At 37.6% G+C, this 27348-nt stretch overlaps 2 protein-coding genes and 1 long non-coding RNA gene across 7 annotated transcripts in view; 2 read left to right on the top strand and 1 right to left on the bottom strand.

The window, feature by feature from the left end:
* wge (winged eye) overlaps nt 1-6441 on the top strand; it is a 148362-nt gene extending 141921 nt beyond the window's left edge. For 3 of the 4 annotated variants that reach the window (XM_069502510.1, XM_069502509.1, XM_069502508.1), the window contains exons 13-14: nt 178-336; nt 948-6441. In XM_069502510.1, the coding sequence (XP_069358611.1) occupies nt 178-336; nt 948-1181 (393 nt within the window). In that variant the 3' untranslated portion in view covers nt 1182-6441. The remainder of the gene's footprint in view (nt 1-177; nt 337-947) is intronic. The other variant, XR_011237451.1, reaches the window with a different exon arrangement.
* Nucleotides 6172-21121, bottom strand: Fmo-1 (Flavin-containing monooxygenase 1). Of its 2 annotated transcripts, none has more exons than XM_034975021.2 (9): nt 20932-21119; nt 18343-18537; nt 15463-15601; nt 14491-14674; nt 13641-13765; nt 13015-13165; nt 12562-12725; nt 11794-11937; nt 6172-7704 (listed from the first exon to the last, which is right to left on the bottom strand). In XM_034975021.2, the coding sequence occupies exons 2-9, from the start codon at nt 18534-18536 to the stop codon at nt 7513-7515; spliced, it is 1293 nt and encodes a 430-aa protein (XP_034830912.1). In that variant the 5' UTR covers nt 18537; nt 20932-21119; the 3' UTR covers nt 6172-7512. The 2 variants fall into 2 exon arrangements, with proteins under 2 accessions (XP_034830912.1, XP_069358677.1); XM_069502576.1 differs by lacking the exon at nt 6172-7704 and adding an exon at nt 9809-10717 and having other exon boundaries at nt 20932-21121.
* On the top strand, nt 8194-9353 carry LOC138403174 (uncharacterized). Its single transcript, XR_011237472.1, has 2 exons — nt 8194-8527; nt 8805-9353. It is a non-coding gene; the product is annotated as an uncharacterized lncRNA (long non-coding RNA).
* Nucleotides 21122-27348: the final 6227 nt, after the last annotated feature.

The raw sequence follows: 27348 nt of genomic DNA, 5'->3' as shown, positions 1-27348 counted from the left end.
AGATGGTTACTAACATAATATTGTGGGCCTTGATGTCTGTGAAATAAAGATTATTTATTTATTATAGTGAACGGACAACACTTGTCTTTTTGTTTTATTTTTATAACAGACGCGCCCTCGGAAAGGCGTATGTCCAGCAGTGGACTCAGATATACTGATGATGATGGTTTTGGTCAGGTGGGCGACGCCGCGGTGTTCCTGTCGACGGGGCGCGCGGACCGGCCGTACATCGGGCGCATCGCGGCGCTGTGGGAGGCGCGCGGCGCCATGGCGGTGCGCGTGCACTGGTTCTACCACCCCGAGGAGACCGCTGGCTGCGAGAAGCTGCATTACCCGGTAAGACGTCATATACGTACTTCATTTGAGGGCATTTTCAAAAGCTATAGCAGGCTAAGTCGTACTCCATGGTTCGACTTGTCGGGCCAATCAGTGGGCTGCCGCGCGCCGACACGGCCAGCCTGCGCCTGCGAGGTGATTCGCTAACTCAGTGTACAACACTGAATGAAAGCCACCGAGCTCGTTGCACCGCTTTGTATAAGTTTTAGCTTGAATTGTTGCTGTCCTTCATATTATGTCCTCGGTAAAACTTGGCTGACTGTTAGAGTCCCCGCAGACCACAAACTTTTTATCGGCCGATAGTTTGGTCGGTTTCTTAATCAGTATGAAGATGTAATCGTTATAATTTGCACTTACATACATCTTCATACTGATTAAGAAACCGACCAAACTATCGGCCGATAAAAAGTTTGTGGTCTGCGGGGACTCTTACTGCGATATACGAGCCACTAATAGGACAAGTTTTTTTTCTGTTTTTTTTTTTTTCGAATTTGAATTTCGAATGCAAATCGATGATTGGTTGCTTGTGGCTCCGCTATAATGTGCAATTTTATTATTTGGTTTTGAAGCCATTTCGCATTTTTTTTTTAAATAACCTACTTTATTTTCAGGGTGGTCTCTTTGAATCCCCACACACGGACGAGAACGACGTACAAACGATATCACACAAATGCGAGGTGCTACCACTGCAACAGTACAAGGAGCGCATGGGCGACGACCCGGTCAAATACAGTACAGTCTATGATAACAACGACGTGTACTACCTTGCGGGTCACTACGACCCCACGCCGCAATCCCTGAGAATGGAGCCGGACATACCCTTCGAAGAGACTCCTACTTCTTAAGGAGTTATAATCGCCTGGTACTTTTTATGCTGATCGAATACGCATCATGTGCTAATAGGGTGACGTTCTAATGTACTGCATATGCGGTATAAGTGTATGCGTTTTATGACGTTCTATTTATGAAAAAGTGGATTCAGTTGTGCTAGTGTGCGAACAGTTTAAAAACGGACATTTTTGAAAATATGGATTTACAAAGAATAAACTTACAGTGCAATTGAACTGTCTTGATCATTGATTTTTCTTAATTAATAAATTAGTAGTTTTATATATTATATTTTACATTTACGCCACTTCAGTGTGTACATTGAATTATTTTCTATTAAATATTATGACATTTTCAGCCGCACTCAGAGTCGCTAATCGTTACTTAAAATTGAGTTAAAACGAGACAGATTTATGTGAGAGATATATCTCTGTCTTGTTTTAACTAAACTTAAGTAACGATTAAGCGACTCTAGTACGGCAGATTAAGCGTAAAATAGTGAAGAGCAATAGTGTTTCGATTTTTTCATAAATCTCAGTGTTAGAGTGTTCGTCCCAGTAGATTTCTTTACACACGTAATTATATCGGTCGTAGCTTTGAGAATCACTTATACAGGTCTTAAAGTACAATGTAGATTTTTGAGGCTCAATACAATGTGACAATTTTTTCACTTTTATGGCCTAGACCTATTTGCAACACTCCACGCCACGTGGCGTGAGGCAGTGGGGTAGTGCAAATGTGTGTCTGCCATTCCCGTCGTCTGCGACGATCTTTACAAGCGTAGATACGTGTTGAAGTTACCCCCTGTTACGTTTTAGCGGTGTCCTTTTGGGAATGTTATGTTTTGTTCTCCTCGATCTTAAGCCTCTACACACGGGACTAACTTTAACTTCAACTCACGTGCCAACATAGTTCAAAAACATTTATTTCTCAGTTAAAATTAATTCAAAAGTTAATTATGATAAAATTAAAATATACGTAAAATAGACATAAACTAAATTAAACAGGTCTAAAGTTAATGCTGCCCCTTTCGCAATCTTTTCTGTGGAATAGGATAATAATACTTTGAGACTTGTCAATTTAGTTTAGAAAGATTCAACCATATTTAGTAGCTAATATTCATTTCATGCAATTGCAAACTGTTTTATATTTTCCAAGTTTATAATAAATAAGTTAGCGGCTGTTCAATGGGACTTGGTCGTAATCGTAAACAAGCTCCTTTAAACGCTGTCGGGTGTAGGACTATTTCTATGTTGGAACGTACAGTTGTTGTTGGAAGTAGGTTCCGTGTGTAGTGGGTGTTATACGGGCCGAGTTGGTATGTGCCAGTGATGACAATATGTCGAATGTGTCGTGGTCAAGCGTGAAGCGACCGGATCGGTGATGAAATGTGATTAATTCTTATATAGAACGGCGTAATCTCAGTTTATAGCTAGTTATTATATTTATGTTTATTTTAGATTATTTACATTTATGTAGACTTTCTTGGGTATTTTTTCTTCATACAAAATATACTATGCGTTTCAACTAAGAATAACACCGCCATATTTGAAATATACGTATTTGTACTTAAATTTTATTTTCTGCTTATTTTTTCTTATATTTTTTACGTTTTATTTAAATTTATAAACAGTTTTAGCGATTTTTTTGTTGCTGTTGGTAGTTTGAGTGCTTCTCTGAAAGCTGAATCTTCTCGATTGAAACGCATATAGTAAATTTTATATTGTCTTGAAACGCAATACTACTTTAGCTAGTCTCTTATTTTTTTTCAAAATTGATCAGCGATAGTAAATATTTTTTTATTTCGTCATTTTCATGTTTCGGCAAAAATATATAAAATAAATTCGGAACTTTTTGTTATATTATTGTTTTTCTTAATTTCTTTTTATAATTTGGTTGATAATATTATGTTATTTGATGTATACCTTATATCGAAATGGTGCTAGATGCTTGATACAGTGCGTATAATTTTGCTATGTGTAATTAATTAAGGTTGTACATAGACATATTTCCAGTACAGTGCGAGGTTTAGGTTTTCCTGTTATGCTGACCGCACAATACGGACGAACCGCACGCGCCGAAATAAAGCACACGTGGTGCATTTTTTAGTACTGAAAATACGAATAACGCCCATTTCACAGTTGTCTTATGAGTGGGTAGTCCAGGGTTCTATTCCCGTCTGGATCAAAAAATAATATTTCCTTTGGGATGGATAGATGGACTTCGTATCCCACCTGCAAAAACTTAAGGTGACGCAGTACGATCAACCGAACCTGTTTGCTTTTCACTTGACATTGTATGAGAAAGGTGAGAGGCACGATGATTTTCACCGAAATCAAGGGTTTAGGAAAAGTATTTTTGAGAAAAAACTACTAGCTTTATGTTTACAAAGTATAGTTATTTCAACTAATGAATAAATAAACTATGTCTAATGTTAAATTTCTGTACAATTTTCATACCCCTAATCTTATTTATTAACGCCCAAAGTTGTCATAAATTTTGTCTTAAAATAGGAATCTTTTGAGGCTCGTAACTTTAAAACATATTATTTTTTTAATGTTTCATATATCAATAAACCTAGATAATGACGAGATTAATCGATATAATACTTAGTTTTGAGCATACAATATCAAATAATGTAGTAATTACCCTCCTACGTTTGTATGAAGAAAGCACCGAACTGAGCCCACTTAATAAGCGATTTAGTTTCGGTACTATGACACTTAGAATTATCTGCAGTTTGTTAAACTCTAGGTTAGCCCACTTCCATCTTGGCCCAAGATCTATAGAGCATATTTTGTATTTTGCTGAGACTTTACATATAGTATATTGTTGGTAATTTGTCATTGAATAAAAATCTAACGTATGCATTGGGTCAGCGTGTGCGGTTTTTGTGTAATGTGCGAACAGCATTGTACAGATGTTATAAATTTATTTTTAAGTCAGCTTGCTCTGTTGTTGCCATTGTTTTACTGTATTCATATAAAGTATGTTCATTCTGCATATACATTTATTCTAGACAGGGTGTGTTGGAAACCCGGTTCTTATGGTAGAAACACCTTTGTGACACGTCACCCTACTCGACGTTTCGACACTCTACCTCACGTATCAACACCGCACTTACAACACCCGAGCCATGCTAGCAATTTGTGGATGATCGCATGGTGTCGGGTGTTGTTGAGTAACACACTGGATACCTCACCATCGACAAAACGCCTATCTAGATCGTTTGATGGGAGGCTTTGGCCATTAGTTACCACTTACCAGTTACCACCGTACCGGTAAAGACGTGCCAAGCAATTTTACGTTCCACTCTATAGTGGATAGTAGGTCGTTTAGGAATATGGTATTAATAAAACTGCCATATCCCTTTCAATAGTTAGCCCGCTTCTATCTAAGACTGTATTGTAAATTACCACGATGTGAGATCGTGGTCAAGTCTAACTTATCATCTAAAAAAAATTGCGTGGTCTTTGGTGACGTCCGGTGTTGATCTAGTGTTATTTCAGGTCATACTTATAATACCATTTGCTTTGACTCTACACGGGTGGCGTGAGGTGGGGGACACACAAATGTGTTTTCACCATTATCCTTTTTATTCATATCAAGGCGTATATGAAGGGACTGATAAGACAGGGATATAGCTAGGTCGACCAAGGATAGGAAAGTAGATAGGTTTTGTACGATGTGGTCAAATGGTTTGTAATAAAATGTATGAAAATTTTCAGCCGAAGTATAGATTGTCTGGCCCTTATTTTCAAGCTACAATTTGTACCAAATCTGTTATATGCAAAACTAGATACTGGTTTAAAATTAAAGATGCAATCTTATTTATACATTACTTTGTTGTTGAGTGTTGCCATCCAGTCTGGTATAACGATCGACAAATTTAATTTTATAAAATGTATAGCTCCTATCAACTTCTGGCGCGCAACGACACTCTACGACACTGTAATATTTGTGTTAATAAAAAGATAACATTGTTAAAAAAACTTGATTTTTAATCATATCAATAATTTAATTTTGAGATTAGTTTATAATAGATTTGGTATAAAAATAAAATTTTTGAAAATAATTTTCTTGATAGAATTTTTACGACAACGTTAATTTTTAGAATCAAATAAGCAACAATGTTTTAAATACTAAACAATAAGTAATATTGATTGAAATAATGTACGCTTTATGGCCCGCGCAGATTTGCAACACTCATCCCATGCATGAAAACACGCTAACAACACCCGACTATACGACATGTCGGATATTGGTAGTGTGTAAAAATACTAGGATTTGATTTGAGGTGCTGTGGTGTGGGGTTGGGTGTTGCGAATGTGTTTCTGTCCTTACTCTCAAGTTATGACTTATGAATGTTGGTAAAGTAATTTGTTAAATATATAAGTAGAACTAGTAAACCCGCCCAACTTTATTCCTTCTTCCAAGAAAACAAGATAATAGAATATAAATGGCTAAGCTCTCGATTTAAATATTATTAAGATATTTTAGTTTTCTCAGTTAAGACGTACAACTTTGTAATTATGGAGAGAAATCCATTGTGAATAATATAACAAAATAAACAAAACAATGTGTTGTAGAAACTTAAAAAAAATATCAATAATTTCATTTTTTGTCTATTATATACTTTAATGTGCGTCGTACTTTATTATAATAGTATAGATTTAAGTTGAATAAGTTTTAATGTAAGTTTGAGTTTATTTACAAATATTATATATACTATTGGACCCATGTCTTTGGAAATAATATTATATTAAAAAAAAAGAAACAAAATTCGAATTTGAAAACAATATTCAAAAAAAGTTGTATTTTTATATAACGGTGAATGTATCGATTATAATTTTGAAAGTTGTATGAAACAAGTACAAATTTGTTGATGAGCGAGTCTAAACTCGGCCCCGAGTGTATACTAACACTATTTGTTTATAATTCATCAAAATTGGAGCAGCCTTAACTTGTAAAGCTAGGTGTACGTGCGTACACGCGTACATGTTCGACTTAGGCACATTCACGAGCATAGCTATGTTTCATGAAGCTTGCTCGTCGAGCATGTATGTGCATATTAACGTACCCAGCTTTTCATTACATTACAAAGTGACTTCGTCTTGAGACTGTTTGTAATTTTATGAATTATTCTCAACAATCTTAGAGTGTAATCAAAAAGGAGAGCCATACAAATAATTATTAGATGTAAAGAGTAATAATATATCAGCATTGATAATAATATAAAGATTATAAATACGCTTAAATAAAATATTTTTGGCTGAATTTTATGTGTTTTATTTAAATTAAATAATAATAATAATATAGTAACATAGTTAATACAAACCCATTTGGTAAAAATTAATTATTTACTCGTATTTGAGTCATTTAACATTCATTGGAGTTAAATTAAACAAACCAAACATAAACAGTCAGGAGAATTAACTTAAATAAAATTAGAAAATAACAAGCAGCCCGATCCAACTATTTATGAAATATGAATACATTTTGAAATTATTTAACTTATATATACATCCGTGCTTATAACGGCCCATACACACTTGCAACACACCAACGTAGCGCGGGTGTCTACATTTATGTTTTTTTTTCAACTATAAAGGTGCACTCACTCTATTCTGTTATAGTGTGTTTATTACGCAACAAGGCGATCGGACTCATGCATATTTCACAAGGACGTGCTCTCCAGTCTGTCGAGTCGCTCGTGGTGCTCTCCGATAGATCGATCGTCGCGCCAGATTGCTTTGGAAATCTCAACACACTACAACACAATACTGTGCATCTGCACATTAATACTTCTTCTTCTTCTCTTAATATATAGCTTTTTCCAGTGCCATGTCAGCACAATGCACTTTGCCAGTCTCAAGTAGCTTGAAGGAGACACAGAGGAGATTGGCCGGTACATTAATTCTTTTATACACATTCAACTCTAAAAACGACACTTAGGTCAAACACCTTTACTTGTCTCAAGACACTTGGCGTGTTGTGTCGTGGGGTGTTGCTAATGTGTTCCAACCATATTACGATCATTTGACTCAAGACACTTGGCGTGTTGTGTCGTGGGTGTTGCCAATTCGTTCCAACCATAATACGATCATTTGACTCAAGACACGTGTTGTGTCGTGGGTATTGCCAATGTGTTCCAACCATAATACGATCATGTGACTCAAGACACGTGGCGTGTTGTGTCGTGGGGTGTTGCTAATGTGTTCCAAGTTCCAACCATAATACAAACACTACAATCTACAATTAAGTAATTATTATTCATTCATTTTTATTACTTATTACTAGGTACCTTATTGCTAAAATATTACGAGTTAGAATTTCAACTATTGGAGGTCAACAAAGAACTTTCCGTGTGCCGTTGCTGATGATCTCGTAGGTGTGATCATCAATGATCTTGTAGACGTCTTGTCGGTAGCTCTGCAGGTTGTGCAGGAACCGGATGGTGCTCTCTTCTCGTATCTTGGTGATCACTGACGGCAAGTTATCTGTACTCGCTTCAGTCGCCAGGGACGCGTAATATTTTTCCTGTAAAGACAAAAAATATTCTATAAGCAACCATCATCAACCCATCACCGGCGCACTACTGATCATGGGTCTCGTCTCAGAATGAATAGGGTTTAGGCCATAGTCCACCAAATTCAAATTCAAATTTCTTTATTGCGAATATGGGTAAATAGTGCATATATTACGAAACAAAAAGGTACAGCCAAAATACACCGGCCACGAATTGTGTGCAGAGAGCACAAGTGCAGATTGGCAGACTTCACACACGTTTTGAGATTATTATGGAGAACTCTCGGGCATACATGTTTTTTTTTTTTTTTTAACGCACAATTCTCTGAAAAGTTACAGGTACGAGCCCGGGATCAAATCCCTGACCTCCCGAATAGGAGGCAGACGTCATCTTAAATCTTTAACGACTAGGCTATAAGCAATAGAAACTATACTGTGCTAAAACTTCCTGGATCTTCCAAAATCATCAGTATTAGTATGACAGACCAAGGCGCGACGTTAGCGTGATGATCTGGGTAGGTTATTTTTTTAGGGTTCCGTGGCAAAACAAGGAACCTATTGTTGTCTACCGTCCATCCGTCCATTAATATAATAAGCAGGATATAATTAAAAGGCAATGCATAACATAACATAAAGACATATCTACAAGGCTGCTAATTAATGATAACCCCTATAAAAGCAATTTGATCTTGGGCCGATCGAACAAAGAACTACTGTTGTAAATAGTATAAACTTGCATAATATGATTAATTCTATTTATTTCTGCTGACCATTGCAACATGCAGTCACGCGCTTTGTGTGAAAGGATCAAGACGCAGTGAGCACAGTATACAAGGTGCGATAATTTAATCGAATAGAAATAATTCCTTACGCTTTATGATTTCCTAGTACTTATTAAATAAAAGTTGAATATATATTTAGTTAGTACATAAAATTCCTTTATTTTTAATAAAAATTGTTTGTTGTTTGAAGTTTTATTTTCTACCCTCACATGTGTACAGTGTGGGTACGCGTATAAATAAGCTAATATTTCTATATAGATAAGAATTAAATCTAGTGATTATATTATTTTTAGACAAGTTCATACTTATTTATTTTTAACCGACTTTTAGAGTAATGGCCTAAAAATAGGGTGAAGAGGAACAGACGTCGAGATGACAATTGGGGTAAGAGGCGGGGGGACGCCCCGCAAACCCGCAAGTCACCCGTGCTGTCCCGCACCGGGTTAGCGCGGGGGCTTTGCGGGAGTGCGGGGCGTCCCCACCTCGATTGCCATCTCGACTGTCGGCTGTCGCGAACTACATCTAAAAGTATTGTCACTTGCTAATCGACATAGTATCGCTCCGCCACAACCCAGAGGTCCAACAGAGGTCGTCGACGAGGGTAATGAGCATTTCTATTTTTAACCGACTTCCAAAAAAGAGGTGGGTCTCGCCCTGTTTTTTAATGTATGTACACCGATTTTTTCGAGGTTTCTGGACCGATTTGTAAATTCTAGAAACTTTTTTAGGTAGTAGGTAGTTGCGTAATGGCATCCCAAGTGTTCAAAGATTTGCTCACTGGAAAATTTTGATAGCCAAGAAGTAAAAAAAGCTATTTAGGTATAACAAAGGAAAAGCTACCCACTATACCTGTATAAATAAATAAATATTATAATATTATGACTTGGCATTTTATCTCCTTTCACCTTTGGGATTATTAAGTTACTAGCTGACGCCCGCGATTTCGTCCGCGTGGATTTAGGTTTTTAACAATCCCGTGGGAACTCTGGTTTTCCACGATAAAACGTAGCCTATGTCACTCTCCAGGTCTTTGACTATACCCATACAAAAAAATCACGTCAATCCGTTGCTCCGTTGTGACGTGATTCAAACCAACAAACTAATAAACAAACACACTTTCGCATTTATAATAAGGGTACGGATTATTTACATTTATGTATGTATCATTGTATTCAACAAATTTTACACTATATTTATTGAATTAAAGTTCTGTAAAAAAAAGTGAAATAGGTACCTAGTTAGGTTTGTAAATATATTTACCTACTAACCATATTAATAGTTAACTCTGATATTGATATTATCGTTGGGTTTACCTACAATAAATGCAATAAAAGTATTTTAATAAAATAAAGTTAATTTTATTATTCTTTCAATTTACAGCAATGACACCTTTTTATTTTGTGGCAAAGGTCAATTTTAGCACAATCTGGCGTTCATGTAGGACAGAGCTTCCCAACTTTAGTGTCGTGACCCCTACAAAACAAATGACCCCTGGATGATTATTGACTTTTGCCACAACTTTTAATTTGCTTTAGAACTCTATTTGTAAGTCGTATTTAGGAATGGTGCTTAAAAATCTAGTAGGTAGGTAGCTAGGTGACTGAAAGATTTTCGCTTTTTGCGTTAAGGTTTTTTTTTCAATACACTACAAGCGCTTTCCTGGGGCCTTACTAGGAGCCACTAGAAGCCATATTTGTAGACTGAATTTTTAACTTACGCAATTAATAAATATTTTTATGATTTTTTTTCTTATTGGCTGACTTTATATGGGGTTCCAAGCGCGATAGCACAAAATTGTCAGTGTTTCTAAGCTCATAGACCGTTGCGTCGTTCTTTATTTGCTTTAAGAACTCTAAAGTCGTATTTTGGAATGATGCTTAAAAATCTAGTGTTAGGCACTAGGTATGTAGGTAACTGAATTTTTTTTCGTTTTTTTTAAATTATGCTTTATTTTTTCAATACACTCTAAGCGCTTTTACTATCGAAAGGCCCTGAAAGCCAGAATATATTTTGTAGGCTACATTTTTAAAGATATCCCGATCGATTTTTTTCTGTTTGACTGACTTTGTTGGCTAAGCGCGATAGCAGACAAAGTTGTCAGCGTCTATGAGCTTATAGACGTCGTTCCTGAAGCTAGCGAGGTGGTCGAGGAAGCGCTGGCTGCTGTCGTTGTGCACAGCTGTGAAGACTGCTGGTAGAGGTGCGGCACCACTCTCGCTTGACAGGGATTCGTAATAACCCGCCTAGATTATCATTCAACAATATTAGTACAGGTACTTATGATTTTACCTCACATGTGACCGGTTTTTTATACTTATATGTATAAACAACAACAAATCCACGCGGATGAAGTTGCGTCCATTATCTATAAAAATATAATCCGAAGGCAGATAATAATAAATACTTATATAATTGTTTGTTATATATATATATATAACTTATATATATATATATATATATATATATATATATATATATATATATATATATATATATATATAACTTATATATTACTTATAAGTAAAAATCCTCATACCTGAAGTAACTAATACCGGAACGGTAAGTTCACTTGATCTATACATATATGGAACTAGGAAAGTTTACTATTTTATTATAACTAGTTAACATTGATAGTGCTAAAATCTGCTCGTTTCCTTCACGCCTTAGAACCTAGGTAGTAAACACTATTACTTAGACCTTCTAAGGACCGTGTATCTAGTCTGAAGGCTTTGATGTTGCCTGTTTACTACCTAATTGATTTGATAGAATGTTTGCAACTAGACTTCCCTTCTTTTGATAAGATTTTTAATTTAAATTTTTAAGAATTAACAAGGTAAAACTTTTTCAGATATACCCGTTCAGGACTGCATGCTGGATGAATTATCATTATGAAAGATTATGAAAACTTAAAAAAGTAGATAAGCACAGTTCTTTTCGATAAAGCCCATGAAATGCTTGCCGCTTAGTGCACTCTACCGCAGGGCGCAGATCCAGTTTGAAAGTTACGAAAACAGAAAGAAAATGCCCGTAAATAAAACCCAGTGTGTATTTGCCCTATTGATGAAGGCTTCGCGGTCTAGGTCAACTTCCTCCACAGTCATTTCTTTTGGAGAGCTTGAAACACCAGGGAATCAGAAGAAAGGAGCAGTTAAATAGCACAGTAATATCTGATCGCCCCATCATAATATGTGTCTGCCGCTTGGTGAGTCCTCGCGTTCCTCGGTCCGTCTTCTATTCCTCCCAGTACGGTGTCAATTCCTCTTGAGAATTTGAAACGCTAGGAAATCAGAAGAAAGAAGCAGTTAAATAGCACAGTTACCTGATCAGGTCCCATCATATGTGTCTGACGCTTGGTGAACCCTCGCGCTGCTCGGTCCCTCTTCTCTTCCTCTAAATGCGCAGTCATTTCTTCTCGGGTTGGCAATTCGAAGGTCCCATTCATTGATCGTACATAATATCGTACCTGACAAAAAATATTAAGAATCAGATTTAATTCTACATACACAGGGTATATCACGATGAAATCTTAATGATTAAATACCTATAATATTTGACCCTAGTAAGTTCAAAAGCTCACGCATTTCCACAGGGTTTCCTGAGGATTGAAATGGGAGCCACAAATAAAAATAATACTATCATTGTCTGTATACTTAACAGTAATTATTCTTCTAAGCCAGCTGAAGTGGTTTCATGTCTAAAAGTCATACCTACCAATTATTAGTGACAATTCCATTTCGGCGTTTGAGTTTTTGCGCACTAATTTTTTTTTTTTTTCGCTTAGGAGGGGAAAATCCTCATGGACATAGTGCCGGACTCCTACCGACTAAAAACCCCTCCTTTCTCTAAGCAGTAATGTTCCCGCCTTGTTGGCCTAAACGCACTAAATTACCTGGCATACTGTATTTCAGTAGTATTTGACTTACTTTGTAGTTATATTATGGATACTTATGTGTTGCGCTCATAGTGTTCATACGCATCAACAAACCCGAGTGTTATTACTGGTGAGATTAGTCGTTTGCTTTGGGTTTGTTTAGGCAACAGCACCTTTGTTAAGATTTCATTAGGCTCTACATTTATAAACGTTTACCTGAAGATCAAACATGGAGTAAGCGCACACGTAGTACGGCACGCCAATGAAGCACATGGTGGGATGCGCGATGTTGACGAGGTGCTTGTAGAGAGGCTCCACGCAGTTGTCATCTACTACGATGTCACACGACGGGTGGAGGAAGGGGAAGTTGTAGATATAGCCTAGAAGAAGATCGAAGATATAATAATATGAATCTTTATTTTAGTGAAATTGTTGGTATCGGAAGTAATTTGCAAGAAGTCTTATCACGACTGCCCAAAAAAAGCAGTAATGTATTCAGGGTGTATGTATGTGGGTTTCTGTATTCCACCATAACTTCTAAATGCCTGAACAGATTTGAATACTATTGGGGTATCCCTCTAAGAATATTTATATCATCTCGAATGACACTGGCCATAATTTATTGAAATCAATGATTATATGGCTTAATATTTTTTGTAAAAGACTTACCAGTACTAAGAAAGACCACATCGACCTCTTCTTGGCTGCCATCTTGAAATATCGCTGTGTTGCCCTCCAGCCGGTCAACATCCGGCTTCTGCACCAGATTGTCCGGGAACACCGTTCGCGGCTGCTCTTTGAGGTGATGGCTGAGGATGACCTGGGTATGAGAAACTAATGTAGAAGTATCTATCAATCCAAATACGATTATGGGATGAACTTTGGTAAGAGTACTTTTTACAATTTCTCGGAAAGGGGCTCCTCATTATCGCCTTGTACTTATTATAAATATTTTTAATATGAAACCAAAACTTAAATTGTAAAAAAAAAACTTCTTGCCCATACACTTGATGCTTACTAACATTTTTGTAAAGAACCTTTAATTTTTTTCACGATTCAAGGATTACATTATTATTATATTATGTATATTATTATACATTTTACAGAACCATAGTTACACGGTTACACAACATTTTACAAAACACGAAAAAATTTTTTTGGTCTTTGCCTTCGTTTGCAGACCGACATACCTACTGACGTTAGGCACTTTAAGAGGAAGATTTTTTTTTTTTAATTCACTCATTCAACGATCACACCTGATGGGAAGTGATGATGTGATGAAAGTGATTATTTACCTTCCTGGTGACGCTGGTGATCTCGTAAGCGATGTCCATGCCAGACGGTCCGGCTCCCACGACCAGGACGCGTTTGTTGCTGAAGATGTCCGGCACTCTGTAGTCGTGACTGTGCATCACATCACCTGGTGAAGAAAATTATCATGACATTAAGTACCTACACATAATTGATGTTACCTACTATAGTTTTATTACACAAAATTATATAGATTGTCCATAAAAAACCGGCCAAGTGCGAGTCAGGCTCGCGCAATGAGGGTTCCGTACTACAGTCGTATTTTTTCGACATTTTGCACGATAATTCAAAAATTATGATGCATAAAAATAAATAAAAACCTGTTTTAGAATGTACAGGTGAAGACCTTTCATATGATACCCCACTTGATATAGTCACTCACTTCGAAAGTTGAAAATACTAATTATTAGTTCATGACCACAATTTAATTTTTTTTGTGTGATCTAACCCTAAATTCACGGTTTTCAGATTTTTTCCCAAATGTCAGCTATAAGATCTACCTACCTGCCAAATTTCATGATTCTAGGTCAACGGGAAGTACCCTGTAGGTTTCTTGACAGACAGACAGACAGACATACAACAAAGTGATCCTATAAGGGTTCCGTTTTTCCTTTTGAGGTACGGAACCCTAAAAATGTATCACTAAATGTGTTGTTGATCGCAAATCTCGAGAACAGCTGAACCGATTTCGCTAATAATTTTTTTATGGTATTCCTTGAAGTACGAGGATGGTTCTTACGGAGAGAAAAATTAAAAAAAATTGTTAGGTGGTACTAAGTTCGCCGGGTCAGCTAGTGATAAATAAATATTCAGTGGGTAATGTGTATAATTGACCTTTAAATTCCTTCAGCCCTGGTATATTGGGTATGAACGGCGTATTGTAGTGGCCGTTACATACGAACACGTATTCGTACTCCTTGGTGTTGGTCAGTCCACTGGTGAGGTCCTTGAATGTGACATCCCATAGCTCCCCGTTTGGGCCTTGTTTGGGTTTTATCAGTTGGACGTGTTGGTTGAACTGAAAAGGAAACTTTTTGGTTAAATGCAATTTATCTCGGCACACTTTTAGATAACGAAAGTTTTCGTGTGGCTCTAGGTCTCAGATTGGGAACACCACTGTGCCATCAGCACAGATGTCCGTGTGGAAAAGAGGTTGATAAATTTGTAATCCACGGACTCTCTTGCCAAAGGAGCTCTGGTAGGCTGTTTAGATGCGGCTCTCTTAACGATACAATTAAAAGAGCTCTTGCCACCATAAATATTCCTGCGCTCATTGAGCCGGCAGGGATTAGTCGGGATGATGGCAAGAGACCTGATGGATTGACGCTGGTTCCCTGGGAACGGGGACGGGCGCTAATGTGGGACGCAACTTGCGTTGACACATTGGCCCCGTGTCATATCAGGAAGACAGCATCAAGACCGGGAGCCGCAGCAGAAACAGCTGAAAACGGCAAGCGGCGCAAGTATGCCTCTCTTATAGAGAGTTACATTTTTGTGCCGTTTGCCGTGGAGACCCTGGGGCCATGGAGTCTTAGTGCTAAAAATTTTTTACGAGACATTTCACCATGATTGGGCCTGACAGAAGGGCTGGCTCATTTTTTGCGCAACGGATCAGCCTGGCTGTCCAGCGCGGAAATACAGCCAGTATTCTTGGCACCATTCCACGCGGTCATGATTTATATAGTAATTAGATAAGGCTAGCTTTAAGTTTTATTGTAATAATAAAAAAAACAGTAATTTCCTAAAAAAAAAAAAAATTTCAAGGCAATTTTAATTCAATGCCTAGAAAAGGTTTAATGTTCTTACTCTGATGTGGCGCGTAACGCCGTGCTTGTCGGAGTACAGTTGCAGGAAGGCGAGCATGTCTCTGGCGGGGAGGTACGACTTCTCGCTGTCGGGGATCGGGAAGTCTGGGAACCCCATTATCTCCTTCGGGAGGTTAGTTCTGGAACAAAATAGAAAAGTCAACATTGTAACAGCAATAGCAGGTTTTTAGGGTTCCGTACCTCAAAAGGAAAAACGGAACCGTTATAGGATCACTTTGTTGTCTGTCTGTCTGTATGTCGGTCTGTCAAGAAACCTACAGGGTACTTCCCGTTGACCCAGAATCATGAAATTTGGCAGGTAGGTAGCAGTGGCGTGCAGGTCATAGAGGTGTAAAAGCTCTGCTTACCCTAGTTGAAATGGCTCAATGGTCATATTTCATCATGACAGCCTCTAAATAAGTAACCTAACTGACTAATGCCTACCCTAGCTTGATACCCTATGCACGCCACTGGTAGGTAGGTCTTATAGCAGACATCAGGGGGAAAATATGAAAACCGTGAATTCGTTCGTGTATTTTCAATTTTTGAAGTAAGATACCTACTATATCAAGTGGGGTATCATATGAAAGGTCTTCACCTGTACATTCTAAAACAGATTTTTATTTATTTTTTAGCATCATAGTTTTTGAATTATCGTGCAAAATGTCGAAAAAATACGACTGTAGTACGGAACCTTGAATGCGCGAGCCTGACTCGCACTTGGCCGGTTTTATATTATAGACTTATAGAGATAGAAGTTGTCAAAAGGGCTGCGATGCATCATAGTTTTTGAATTATCGTGCAAAATGTAAAAAAAATACGTCTGTAGCACGGAACTCTCGTTGCGCGAGCCTGATTCGCACTTGGCCGGTTTTTATAGTAATATCTAAGTGTTATGCTGACTCTACGCTAAGACACGCGCTATAGGGTCACAGGGTATCAGTGGCATAAAACGGTCTATCAAGTATCAAGCTGATTCTAGAAATGCTTGTTCTGTTCTAGGATTATTTTGATAATCTATATTCTAATATTTTAGTTTTCCTTATAAATGAGGCAAATGTTTATTGGTATTGGATTGTGTTTAAATAAGTATTATAACAATAGCGCTAAGTTTTTGCTAGCGTTATTTTTGCTAGTTACACCCTGTATACTATTAATTTGTACTTACGAAGTATCGGTATTTGATATAAAGTACAGAAATTAGATCCTACCAACTGCCTAATTAAAATATCTGCCCTAATTTTGTAACGATGTGAAAGATCATCGATATCGTACGAGATTACTTCGGTATTTCATGGGGCGATGATAAATCAAGTTACTTTAAGTTAAGTAGGTAACTAGAAACTTACCTCATTTATAAGCTTTATGATAGGTATTATGGTATTATGATAATTTTAAGTTTTAATAATAAGTAAAAACTTATTTTTTGTTTTTTCTGTTATTAGGGTTCCGTACCTCAAAAGGAAAAAGGAACCCTTATTGGATCACTTCGTTGTCTATCTGTCTGTCCGTCTGTCTGTCGTGTCTGTCACGAAAACCTATAGGGTACTTCCGGTTGACTTAGACTTATAGCATAGGTAAAGGAATAAATCCGAAAACAATGAATTTGTGGTTACACTACAGAAAAAAAATTAAAATGGGTTCATTTAACAAATTATTAGTACTTTCAATTTTAAAAGTTAGATAACTATCTATACCAAGTGGGGTATCATATGAAAGGGCTTTTAAAACAGATTTTTATTTATTTTGATACATATCTAATAGTTTTTGATTTATCGTAAAAAATGTCGAAAAAATACGACTGCAATACCGAACCCTCGGTGCGCGAGTCTGATTCGCACTTGGCCGGTTTTTTTTCAAGGGTTAATTGTCATTGACATTTGGACAAAGTTGCATCGTGATAGTAAATAAATGACTTAATCAACAAATTACTATCGGTGCTGATCACTCACTTCAGTCAATCATTCATATAATTTCCACTTAATTTATAATATGCATCCGTTAGATCACGTGTAGCATACTAGTTACCTACTATGTGTCAATTATGTATATCAAGGCTTAACATGTGCCTATAGAATACCATATCTATTATATAAATTTATTATTTAATATCATGAAGATGATTATGATATATTCGCTTGCTCAACAAGCGAAGCGAGCGTAAGTTTTCGTTAATTTAATCGAAATGGTGGTTTTTATAAAAAAGCGATGTAGGTTTATTATAATTTATAATGTACTTTGTGTCAATGCAAATTTACGAACTTGAATTGCTCGCTACCTAACACAGTTAATTATAGACTAAGAGCCCGCGCGGGCCAGACTTTCGTTATTTTATAAAAGCTGAAAGTTTCTCTGCGTATTGTCCTCAATACAGGGAAGAGCGATCAGCGTCTAAGTATGAAGTTTTGATCATGGTGGCTTCGGGAGATAACAGGTACCTAACAAAGGTGTAAAAAATCGTACGTCAAAGTAAAAAGTGTACAAACTTACTTAAGTTTTTTTAAATATTTTCTTCTGAATAGTACATCTTATCATCACATCATCACCCTATCGTGTCACACTGTGACGCGTTGGGGAGTGCGAACTTATTGCTTTTTCCCATCGAGTCACACTGTTACTAGTTGCAACTTTTTTATAAATTGTAATTCCCAACGAGTTATACTATAGCTTAGGTGTGACTCGATGGAATTTTTTAAAAGATGGATTCCCAACGAGTCACACTGTTACACGATTGGGTGTAACTCGTTGGGAACCCATCTTAATTTAATTGATTTAATTTAGTCGTAGCAACCCCCTGCCAGACACTCTTAAATAGAAGTTTAAAAGTAAATATTAAAAAAATACACTTTTTACTTTGACGTAAAATTTTAACCAATGTTACCTGAGGCTCTTGTACATGCTGGTGTGTATGGGCAGGCCGAAGTCGTCGTAGCCCACGTTCTCCGTGTACACCCAGGTGCCGCCCAGCTGGCCCGACTGCTCCAGCACGTCCACCGCCGTGACGCAGGGCTCCGCGATGAGGTGCCGCGCAGCGCAGAGGCCGGCCGCACCCGCTCCGACCACACAGACACGCATGCTGGAAATAAACACATTTCAGGTTATTTCATGAGGAATCAGAAATGAGGAGAACCAGAGAGAAAATGAGGAGAAAGCCCATCGGGAAGTACCGGTAGGCAGGTAGATCTTATGGTAAAGGAAAATATCCGAAAATCGTGAATTTGTGGTTACATCACAAAAAAATTAAAATGTGTTCATGAACAAGTAATTTTTTTTTTTATAAAAATAACTATACCAAGTGGGGTATCACATGAAAGAGCTTTACCTGTACATTGTAAAACAGTTTTTTATTTAGTTTTATGCATAACAGTTTTTGATTTATCGTACAAAATGTCGCTAAATTAAAATAAATATTCCCAATGAGTCACACCCAGAGTAACATGTGACTCGTTGGGAATTACAATGGATAAAAAGTTGCAACCAGTAACATTGTGACTCGATGGGAGAAAAATTTCGATGAGCTCCCAACGAGTAACACTGTAACACGATCCAGTGTGACTCATTGGGAATCCATCTAAGGAAAAATACGGTTGTAGTAATTCACCCTTGCTGCGCGAGTCTGACTCGCACTTGACCAGTTTTTATAAAAAGTAGATCGGCAGGTTATCTTCACGTTACGTACGTATCGTTTAGGAACGCCCTGCCCTCCAGCATCAGTTTTCCCCTCAAACTAGCATATGCTCGTGACTTCGTCCGCGTGGACTACACAAATTGCAAACCCCTATTTCACCCCCTTAGGGCTTGAATTTTCAAAAATCCTTTCTTAGCGGATGCCTACGTCATAATAGCTATCTGCATGCCAAATTTCAGCCCGATCCTTTGAGCTTTGAGTATTTATCCAGTAGTTTGAGCTGTGCGTTGATAGATCAGTCAGTCAGTCACTCACCATATATTATTTAGATACCTTCAAGGTAAGAGTGATTAGGCCTCGCCTAGGCAGTCGCACTCCATCTTTGGCTGCATCATCACATAAAATTCTTAAAAAATCATAATAGCGGATTTTATGCATTTTAATGCGCGGGCCGAAAAAAATGCAGTGCAAATGCAAAAAAAGGGTTTTTGATTTTTTTTTAATTACTTGTTTTGAATAGATCAGATGATAAATATATTATGTTTAGTTAGTAACTAGTGGACGTGTATATACTGTGTAGGTAATAGGTATGTATCTAGAATTAATCAATAGTTAAGTATTTATTAGCGGAATTTTGCAGAATGTAAACAGATGACTATTGACTAAAGGAAAATTTTATTAATCTGTTAATTATTATAATACTTATTCTAATAATCATCAAAGAAGATGAAGAGTCAGTCATAAACAAAAATTTCCGGGATAAAAGTAGCATATGTCCTTACCCGGGGTGTAAGTTAGCTCTGTACCTTTCATCAAAATCGACGAAACTGTTGGGCCGTGAAAAGCTGACGGCTAGCAGACAGACAGAAAGACTCACTTTCGCATTTATAATATTAAGTATGGAGTATGGATTATATGGCTATAAAATATATTTACCATTTACGTGCATAATTTATTATTGCTGGTATTCTAAGTGAGAAAAGGCATCCGATGATTGCAAAATATGCAAGATAAGAGTGAACATGTCTGTCTAGTACGTCCAAGTATAATATCCGGATTTCGTCAGAGGTCGGCCTATTGACCATATCGGTAAATAAATAACAGAATGGATATTGGATAAACAACTAATAATTACTTAATATTATTTTCATTTTTTTAATGTTCTATTTTTTAAAAGAAAATATTACAATAAAACCATCTAATTACTATGTACAAATAATGCCTGCGTGGAATGGTGCCAATAATACTGGCTCCATTTCCACGCTGGACATAAAATCCCTTGCGCAAAGATGAGCCAGCCCTTTTGTCACCAGGTGAGGCTATTAATCGCGGTGAAATGTTCCTTTTGAGGTACGGAACCCTAAAAAGTGCTAATTCTTATTTTCATCTTCTTCTTATTTTGTTTTGTGGCTTTCAGTAATTTTTATTTAAAAAAAGTAAAGAAGAAGCATTGACAGTTTCAAAGTTTGCACAGATAGGTAGAAATTTTACTGATCGTAAATTAATTATTGGTATCTAAACGAGGTCTGACTGTTTATAACTTATCAAAACGATTGCGTGATTTTGGCTAAGCGCCCTAAACTTCTTATCTTGTTCTTATCAATTAATTTTCATTGATTTTTTTCGCGATAAATGATTCCGTAAAACCTCCGAAGAAAAGATGGACTATCAATAGGTACTAATCTATATCAATAAAATAAAATCATATCGATGTTTTAGAGTGAACCCATGCCATTTAATTCTCATATCCATACTTAGTTTTGAAGTTATTTGGGGGTTACATTTTTACCGAATTAATTGTTTTAAAGCACTTTTTGAAAATCAAACAAAAATCGCACTTACTTGTCAGTTTAATCCCAAAAACTAGGAAAAACAAATCACTAACACTTAATTAAACTAATTAATTAATTTTTATTTAATTAACCACTCTGAACCAGTTAATTCCTCGGACGTGTGTACTAAGACAGCAGAACTGTATCGAACTTTTGTTAACTTTATGACGTTCTGAATGTAAATGATCGATCGAGGTGCGCTCTCACTGTTTTATGTTTGCCGTGCTATGTGCTACGCAAGAGTTTTCATATTAATACTATGTAAATCCATAGTATAAGTGTATATCTAATTTATTTAAAGTAAACGGACTTAGGATGTTTTGATTTCCACAGGGATATGCGAGGGTGCCTCTAACCGACCGCTAGGACTCAAGCAATCGAAAGTATGTAGAAGGTCGAATATTGGAGGATTAAGTCTAGTTCAGTTTTATACCTAGGGCAAAACACGTGTGTACGAAAGAAACTTGTTTTTGTACTGAAATAATTAAATAGGTGGAAAATAGAAAGAATTATTACGATTATTAGAAAATAATTTACGAGTATTTTGGCTAAATTTGAAAGCTCAAAACAACGAGTAAATACCTATAGGTAGTAAGACTAGTAAGGACGCCTTTGCATTTTGCAACCAATAATACGTTATTTACCTACTCGTTATACTACGACCCCGGTAGCTTGGCCCGGTAGTCATCAATGTTGCTATCTTTATAGGGTACCACTATTATAGTGTATTCCTATATAGATATTCATAATATTATGTGTACTAACTATGCTACGTTGTTAAGTCCTATATCATAACATATTGCATGCTAATATGATTGCACAGAATTTGGCTGAACCTTTTTGTTTTTGTAACATCTCCACTGTTTACCCAGATTCGCAATAAAGAAATTTGTATTTATTTTAATCCATTATAGGCGCACGCTTGACCACGATCACACCTGATGGGAAGTGATGATGTGGCCTAAGATGGGACGCATTTGCTTAGAAGGTGCCTATTCACTCATGTTTTAAAGATACCCGGATTATAATTGTCAGGAAACACTGATCTCGGAAGAGTATTCCAGACCCTAGCCATGCGTATAAGGAACGATGACGCAAAGCGTTTCGTACGCGAAGATGGAATGTTGACGACATAGGGGTGGATTACGTATTTGTAGGTATGTATTCTGTGCTATAGCGTCAAATAACTCGTCAAGTGTGTGTCAGAACAAGGTCAGAACTTAGAACACGCATAAGATAGGGTCCGTAGTTAGATTCCCAAAACCTACTTGAGCGATCCGATAATAAAATGGCAAAATGGGTTCAGTTCCTAAACCCTCCAAAATAGATCTTAATTCCCAAGACCTGTTTTTTTCACTGAATTGGATACAGCTGATGTTTTTATATTTGCAACTTAAACTGCAATTTTTAGGGTTTCGTACCTTAAAAGGAGAAAAGGAAGGGTTCCTTTTCTCCTTTTAAGGTATAAGATCACTTTGTTGTCTGTCTGTCAAGAAAACCGATAGGGTACTTTCCGTTGACCTAGAATCACGAAATTTGGTACGTAGGTAGGTCTTATAGCACGAGTAAAGAAATAAATCCGAAAACCGTGAATTTGTGGTTACATCACAAAAAAAATAATTAAAATGTGTTTATGAACAAATAATTAGTATTTTCAATTTTCAAAGTAAGATAACTATACCAAATGGGGTATCATATGAAAGGGTATCATAATATGAACATTCTAAAACAGATTTAAGTAGGTACCTATATTTATTTTTATGTATTGTATGTACAAAACGTATGTGTACTCTGGCCCAAATTTTAGAAACTGCACCAATGCAATTTGGGCCAATTATGAAAATGCAATAATCGAAAGAAGTTACATAGAAATACATAGTAAATAACATGATGCAACGACTATGCAGTTTGCGCTATGAAGCGTTTGGCAACGGTAAGCAATGTGAGTGATCGGTGTGGTGGTATAAGTCCCGCAAATTGCTAATTAGCGTGGCCGCCATTTTAGTGACGCCAGCACTAGACTGAAGTTTCGAGCAGATGGTATATTTTTATTTCGGCTGACGTCAAAATGACGTCATTTCGATGTTTCGATGATAATGAGACATGGTTCCAGCGCAATAGCAATTTGCGGGATTTATTGTAGTTGTACCTAGCCTAGTACCTAGTACATAATACATAACAGTACATAATAGGAACTAACAGTAGTTTGCTACATTGTAGGCAGTGGCCGGTGGGTGGCAGGACTGGCAGGCCAAGTACTAGCCTGATGCCTGCGACTTCGTCCGCGTGGAATTGGATTTCAAAATTAAATTAGGGAATTAGGTTAAAAATCCCGTGGGAACTCTTTGATTTTCCAGGACAAAAAGTAGCCTATGTCATGCAAAAAATCACGTCAATCCGTTGTACCGTTGCAACGTGATTGAAGGACAAATCAAAAAACAAACACTTTCGCATTTATAATAAGGGTGCTGATGTAATTAAACATGTACCTACCTACTTGCATGCATAGCATGACATCAGGTGAGACAGCAACATTTATTTATTGCCGTTCCGTTCCGCTCATACACCATGAAAGCAGTACCTACCTTACTTATTATGGTGAATGAGTAATCCATATGATTTGGGCCGTCATATAATTAACATAGTGCAACAGGGTCACCTTTCTATCGCTGAACTAGCAATTTAATGAGTAGGTGTTCAAGTAATGGATTAGGTAGGCAGTAAAATGTGCATGATGCAATATAAATACGCCTTTACCTCCATAATACCTACTTTAAGGGTTGCCAGACGTCCGGGCAATGGCTACCCAATCGATAATCCTGTATGCTGCGCCGGCGGTGTGGGAACCAGCAATGAAGTTCGCAGTGCACAAAAGGCGAATCCTAAAAGCACAACGTGTGCTGGCGCTTCGAGTATGCTCTACCTATAAAACTGTATCCACGGACGCAGCCTGGTACTGGCGAACCTAATACCTATCCACTTACTGGCTCTTGAGAGAACGGAGACAAGAAACATCAAAAACTCCGAACAAATCAGAACCGCGAAAAAGGAAACCCTCGCAAGATGGCAAAGAGAGTGGGATAGCTCGACTAAAGGTAGATGGACACATTGTCTCATTCCAAACCTGGAAAAATTGACAAATAGACAACATGGCCGACTGTCTTACCGACTGACGCAGCTTCTAACAGGGGACTATATTCATATTCATGGACTTCCTCGTACGCATTGGTAAAAGACAAGATGCTAGATGTTTTTACTGCAGCGAAGTTGATGATGCGATGCACACAATATTTGCATGTGCAAACTAGGAAAAAGAGAGAAGAGAGATTGTCAGTAGAATGGGAGACTTAACAGTCTAATAGAAAAAATGCTAGAAAATGAGAAAAACTAGACAGCTATAACAGACTTTGCTGAAATAATAATGAAGGAAAAGGAAGAAGAAGAGAAAAGGAGAGGAAAAGAGTAAAAGACAAGAATATTGCTGTGTTGTAGGCTGAAAGGCGGGTACACGGTCAACAAGAAGACAGCAGGCGTTTTTTAGCCGGTAAGAGTCCGGCTCTACCTACGGGTGTCCATGAGGATTTTCCCCCTGCTGTATATAAAAAAAAAGACGTCCAGATAAAGGCGGACATAGGTAGGCTTTTTGATTGGGTGTCCGGCCAAAATAAACGGGCTTGTCCGGCTTTTTTAGGTTTTTTACATTTCGCAAACGAGCGTGGCCGAGCGCAGGCGAGTCGAGTCGACTGTCGGTCGCTCCCGCAGGCGGCAGTGCCGCCTGACAACAAGATTTAAGACAACAATAAAAAAAAGCTTGATTTTACATACAATTTTTTTTGTCGTACCTATTAATACTAATACACAAAACCCTCAAAAATGTTGGGTGTCCGGCCTTTCTACCCAAATGTCCGGCCAAACTGGCTGGTCTGTCCGGCTATTAGGTTTGGCGACCTGGCTACCTAAGTACCTACAAAGTACTAGAATTTAAATTTCGAAAAACCCTTTCTTAGTACATACCTACTCTTTAAAAAGTACACACCCTCAAAATTTCAAGTCTCTAGGACCATGTGGTTTAGGCTGTGCGTTGATATACTAGCTATATATAAGTCAGTCAGTCAAGACTTAGAATTTTATATACTTATAGAGATTGTAAATCTTCAATGGATGCCATTCATATACTGGAAGAACCAGCAAGAAACTCGGCGTTTGCTCTATTAAAAGAGTTGATTTACAATGTAATGCCATGTAGATATACTAGGCTATAGATAGGTATACTGCAGTCCCGCAATAGATGTGTTTTGATTACATGACCTACATTATGACACTTGCACATTGACGTACCTATAGTTGGGCAATGGATAGGGCACATAGTTCGTAAAACCGATAGACGTTGGGGGTCCCAAGGTGCTGGAATGGCGACCTCGCACCGGAAGGCGCGGTGTTAAAGTCTCCCCCCCCCCACTAGGTGGACGTACGACATCAGACGAGTCGCAGGGAGTCGCTGAAGCTCAGGCGGCGCAAGACCGTGGCGTGTGGAAGTCCCTACAAGAGACCTATGTCCAGCAGTGGACGTCTATCGGTTGATGATGATGATGATGATATTTTATAATCTCTGACGTAGGGTAGGTAGGTTCATCAAATCAAGGTCTCGTAGTCAACGGCAAAGCGGTGATAGCCTAGTAGTTCGAGGGTCCGGGGTTCGATCCCGGGCACGCGCCTCTTTTTTGTCTAGTAAAAGGAAAAGGTGACTGACTGACTGACTGATCTATCAACGCACAGCTCAAACTACTGGACGGATCGGGCTGTTTGGCATGCAGATAGCTATTATGACGTAGGCATCCGCTAAGGAAGGATTTTTGAAAGTTCAACCCCTAAGGGTGTGAAATAGGGATTTGAAATTTGTGTAATCTACGCGGACGAAATCGCGAAAATAAACTCTTTAACGCTACAGATACCTATTCTATTTATCATCAACTAGCTGATGCCCGCGACTTCGTCCGAGTGGAATTAGGTTTTTAAAAATCCCGTGGGAACTCTTTGATTTTCCGAGATAAAAAGTAGCCTATGTCACTCTCCAGGTCTTTATCTATAGACACCCATGCAAAAAATTACGTCAATACGTTGTTCTGTTGTGACGTGATTGAAGGACAAACCAACAAACCAGCAAACAAACACACTTTCGCAGTTATAATAAGGGTACTGATTATATTATACCAATAAATAGTAAATAGGGCGAAATGGAACTCGGATCTGATAACCTCTGTGTTAGGTACAGGCAGTTGAAATCGGTTGCATATCACATTAAGTACGTAAACTAGTTAATTGGACTCTTCTTAGAAATTATTTTACCATACATATCTATGCAGAGGCGGATTATCCCTAAGGCAAACTAGGCACGTGCCTAGGGGCGCGAGGTTACGAAGGGGCGCAGGTGATCATGTAGAATCCCATTACATGGCCTACCTAATTATATCTATATATATATTAAGAATATTAGCCATGTTAAATGACTAATATTCCCCTTTCCTCTCCAACTAAGCGTCAGGCTTGTGCTAGGAGTAGGTACGACAATAGTGCAACGGGCGGGGTTTGAACCGTCGTCGTCGACCTTTCGGTTTTTAGTCCACTCCTTTACCGATTGAGCTATTGAGGCTCAAATAAAAAAAAAATATCTTGGAGCGACCGAAACTACCTGTTCTTTAATATACCAAAGTGTCATGACGTAATGTTCTTCACTCGTTCACATAAATAGTATAATCACCAACTACCAGCTATACAATAAGACGATTCCTCGTTCTTTCGAAGTTAGTTAGTAAAATATTTAATATGGCTGTTAGAGAGGCGCCTATGAGGTGCTTGCCTAGGGCGCTCTCGACATTTAATCCGCCTCTGTATATTATGAAAGAAAAAACTGACTGACTGAGTGATCTATCAACGCACAGCTCAAACAACTGGACGGATCGGGCTGAAATTTGGCATGTAGAATAGCTATTATGACGTAGAGATGCAATAAGAAAAGTTTTGTGAATATGATGGCCCGAGATAACGTAAACGCATTTCCCAGCGATTAAAAAAAGGGCAAAAGTATCCTTGCCAGGCTAGTTTTGCTAGCAAGAGAATAGAGATGAAAAAATACATATTAAGGACTAAGGTGTTCACTTTGCCCGGCCCTACTCTACCGACCTACCTAAAATATTTTTTGTACGGAACGCAATGACACGTTTAAAACGTAAAAAAAATATCTTACAATTTTATAATGAGGAAAAGATTATAATAATCCACATTTTCTCATAATAATAATCTAGGATTATACAATAGATTTATTTGTTCTTCTTAACTTTATATAATAACTTTACCTCCATGTCATTATTTATATAAATCCAATGAATATTATTCAGGGTGTAATCAGAACGCTAGCAAAAACTTAGCG

The sequence above is a fragment of the Maniola hyperantus genome, chromosome 13 (genome assembly GCF_902806685.2).
Source record: "Maniola hyperantus chromosome 13, iAphHyp1.2, whole genome shotgun sequence".
NCBI classification, from domain to species: Eukaryota; Metazoa; Arthropoda; class Insecta; order Lepidoptera; family Nymphalidae; genus Maniola; species Maniola hyperantus.
The sequence above is the reverse complement of the archived record's forward strand: the minus strand, read 5'-3'. Positions and strand labels throughout refer to the sequence as shown.

What these genes read in the sequence shown, in the direction of transcription:
- Fmo-1 (XM_034975021.2), bottom strand. Translation starts at nt 18,536, where the DNA reads ATGCGTGTCTGTGTGGTCGGAGCGGGTGCGGCCGGCCTCTGCGCTGCG. An exon ending in GCGTTACGCGCCACATCAGA is followed by an intron (nt 14,675 to 15,462) that starts GTAAGAACATTA and finishes TTTCCTTTTCAG; the next exon opens with TTCAACCAACACGTCCAACT. An exon ending in ATATGATGGGACCTGATCAG is followed by an intron (nt 7,705 to 11,793) that starts GTAACTGTGCTA and finishes TTGTCTTTACAG; the next exon opens with GAAAAATATTACGCGTCCCT.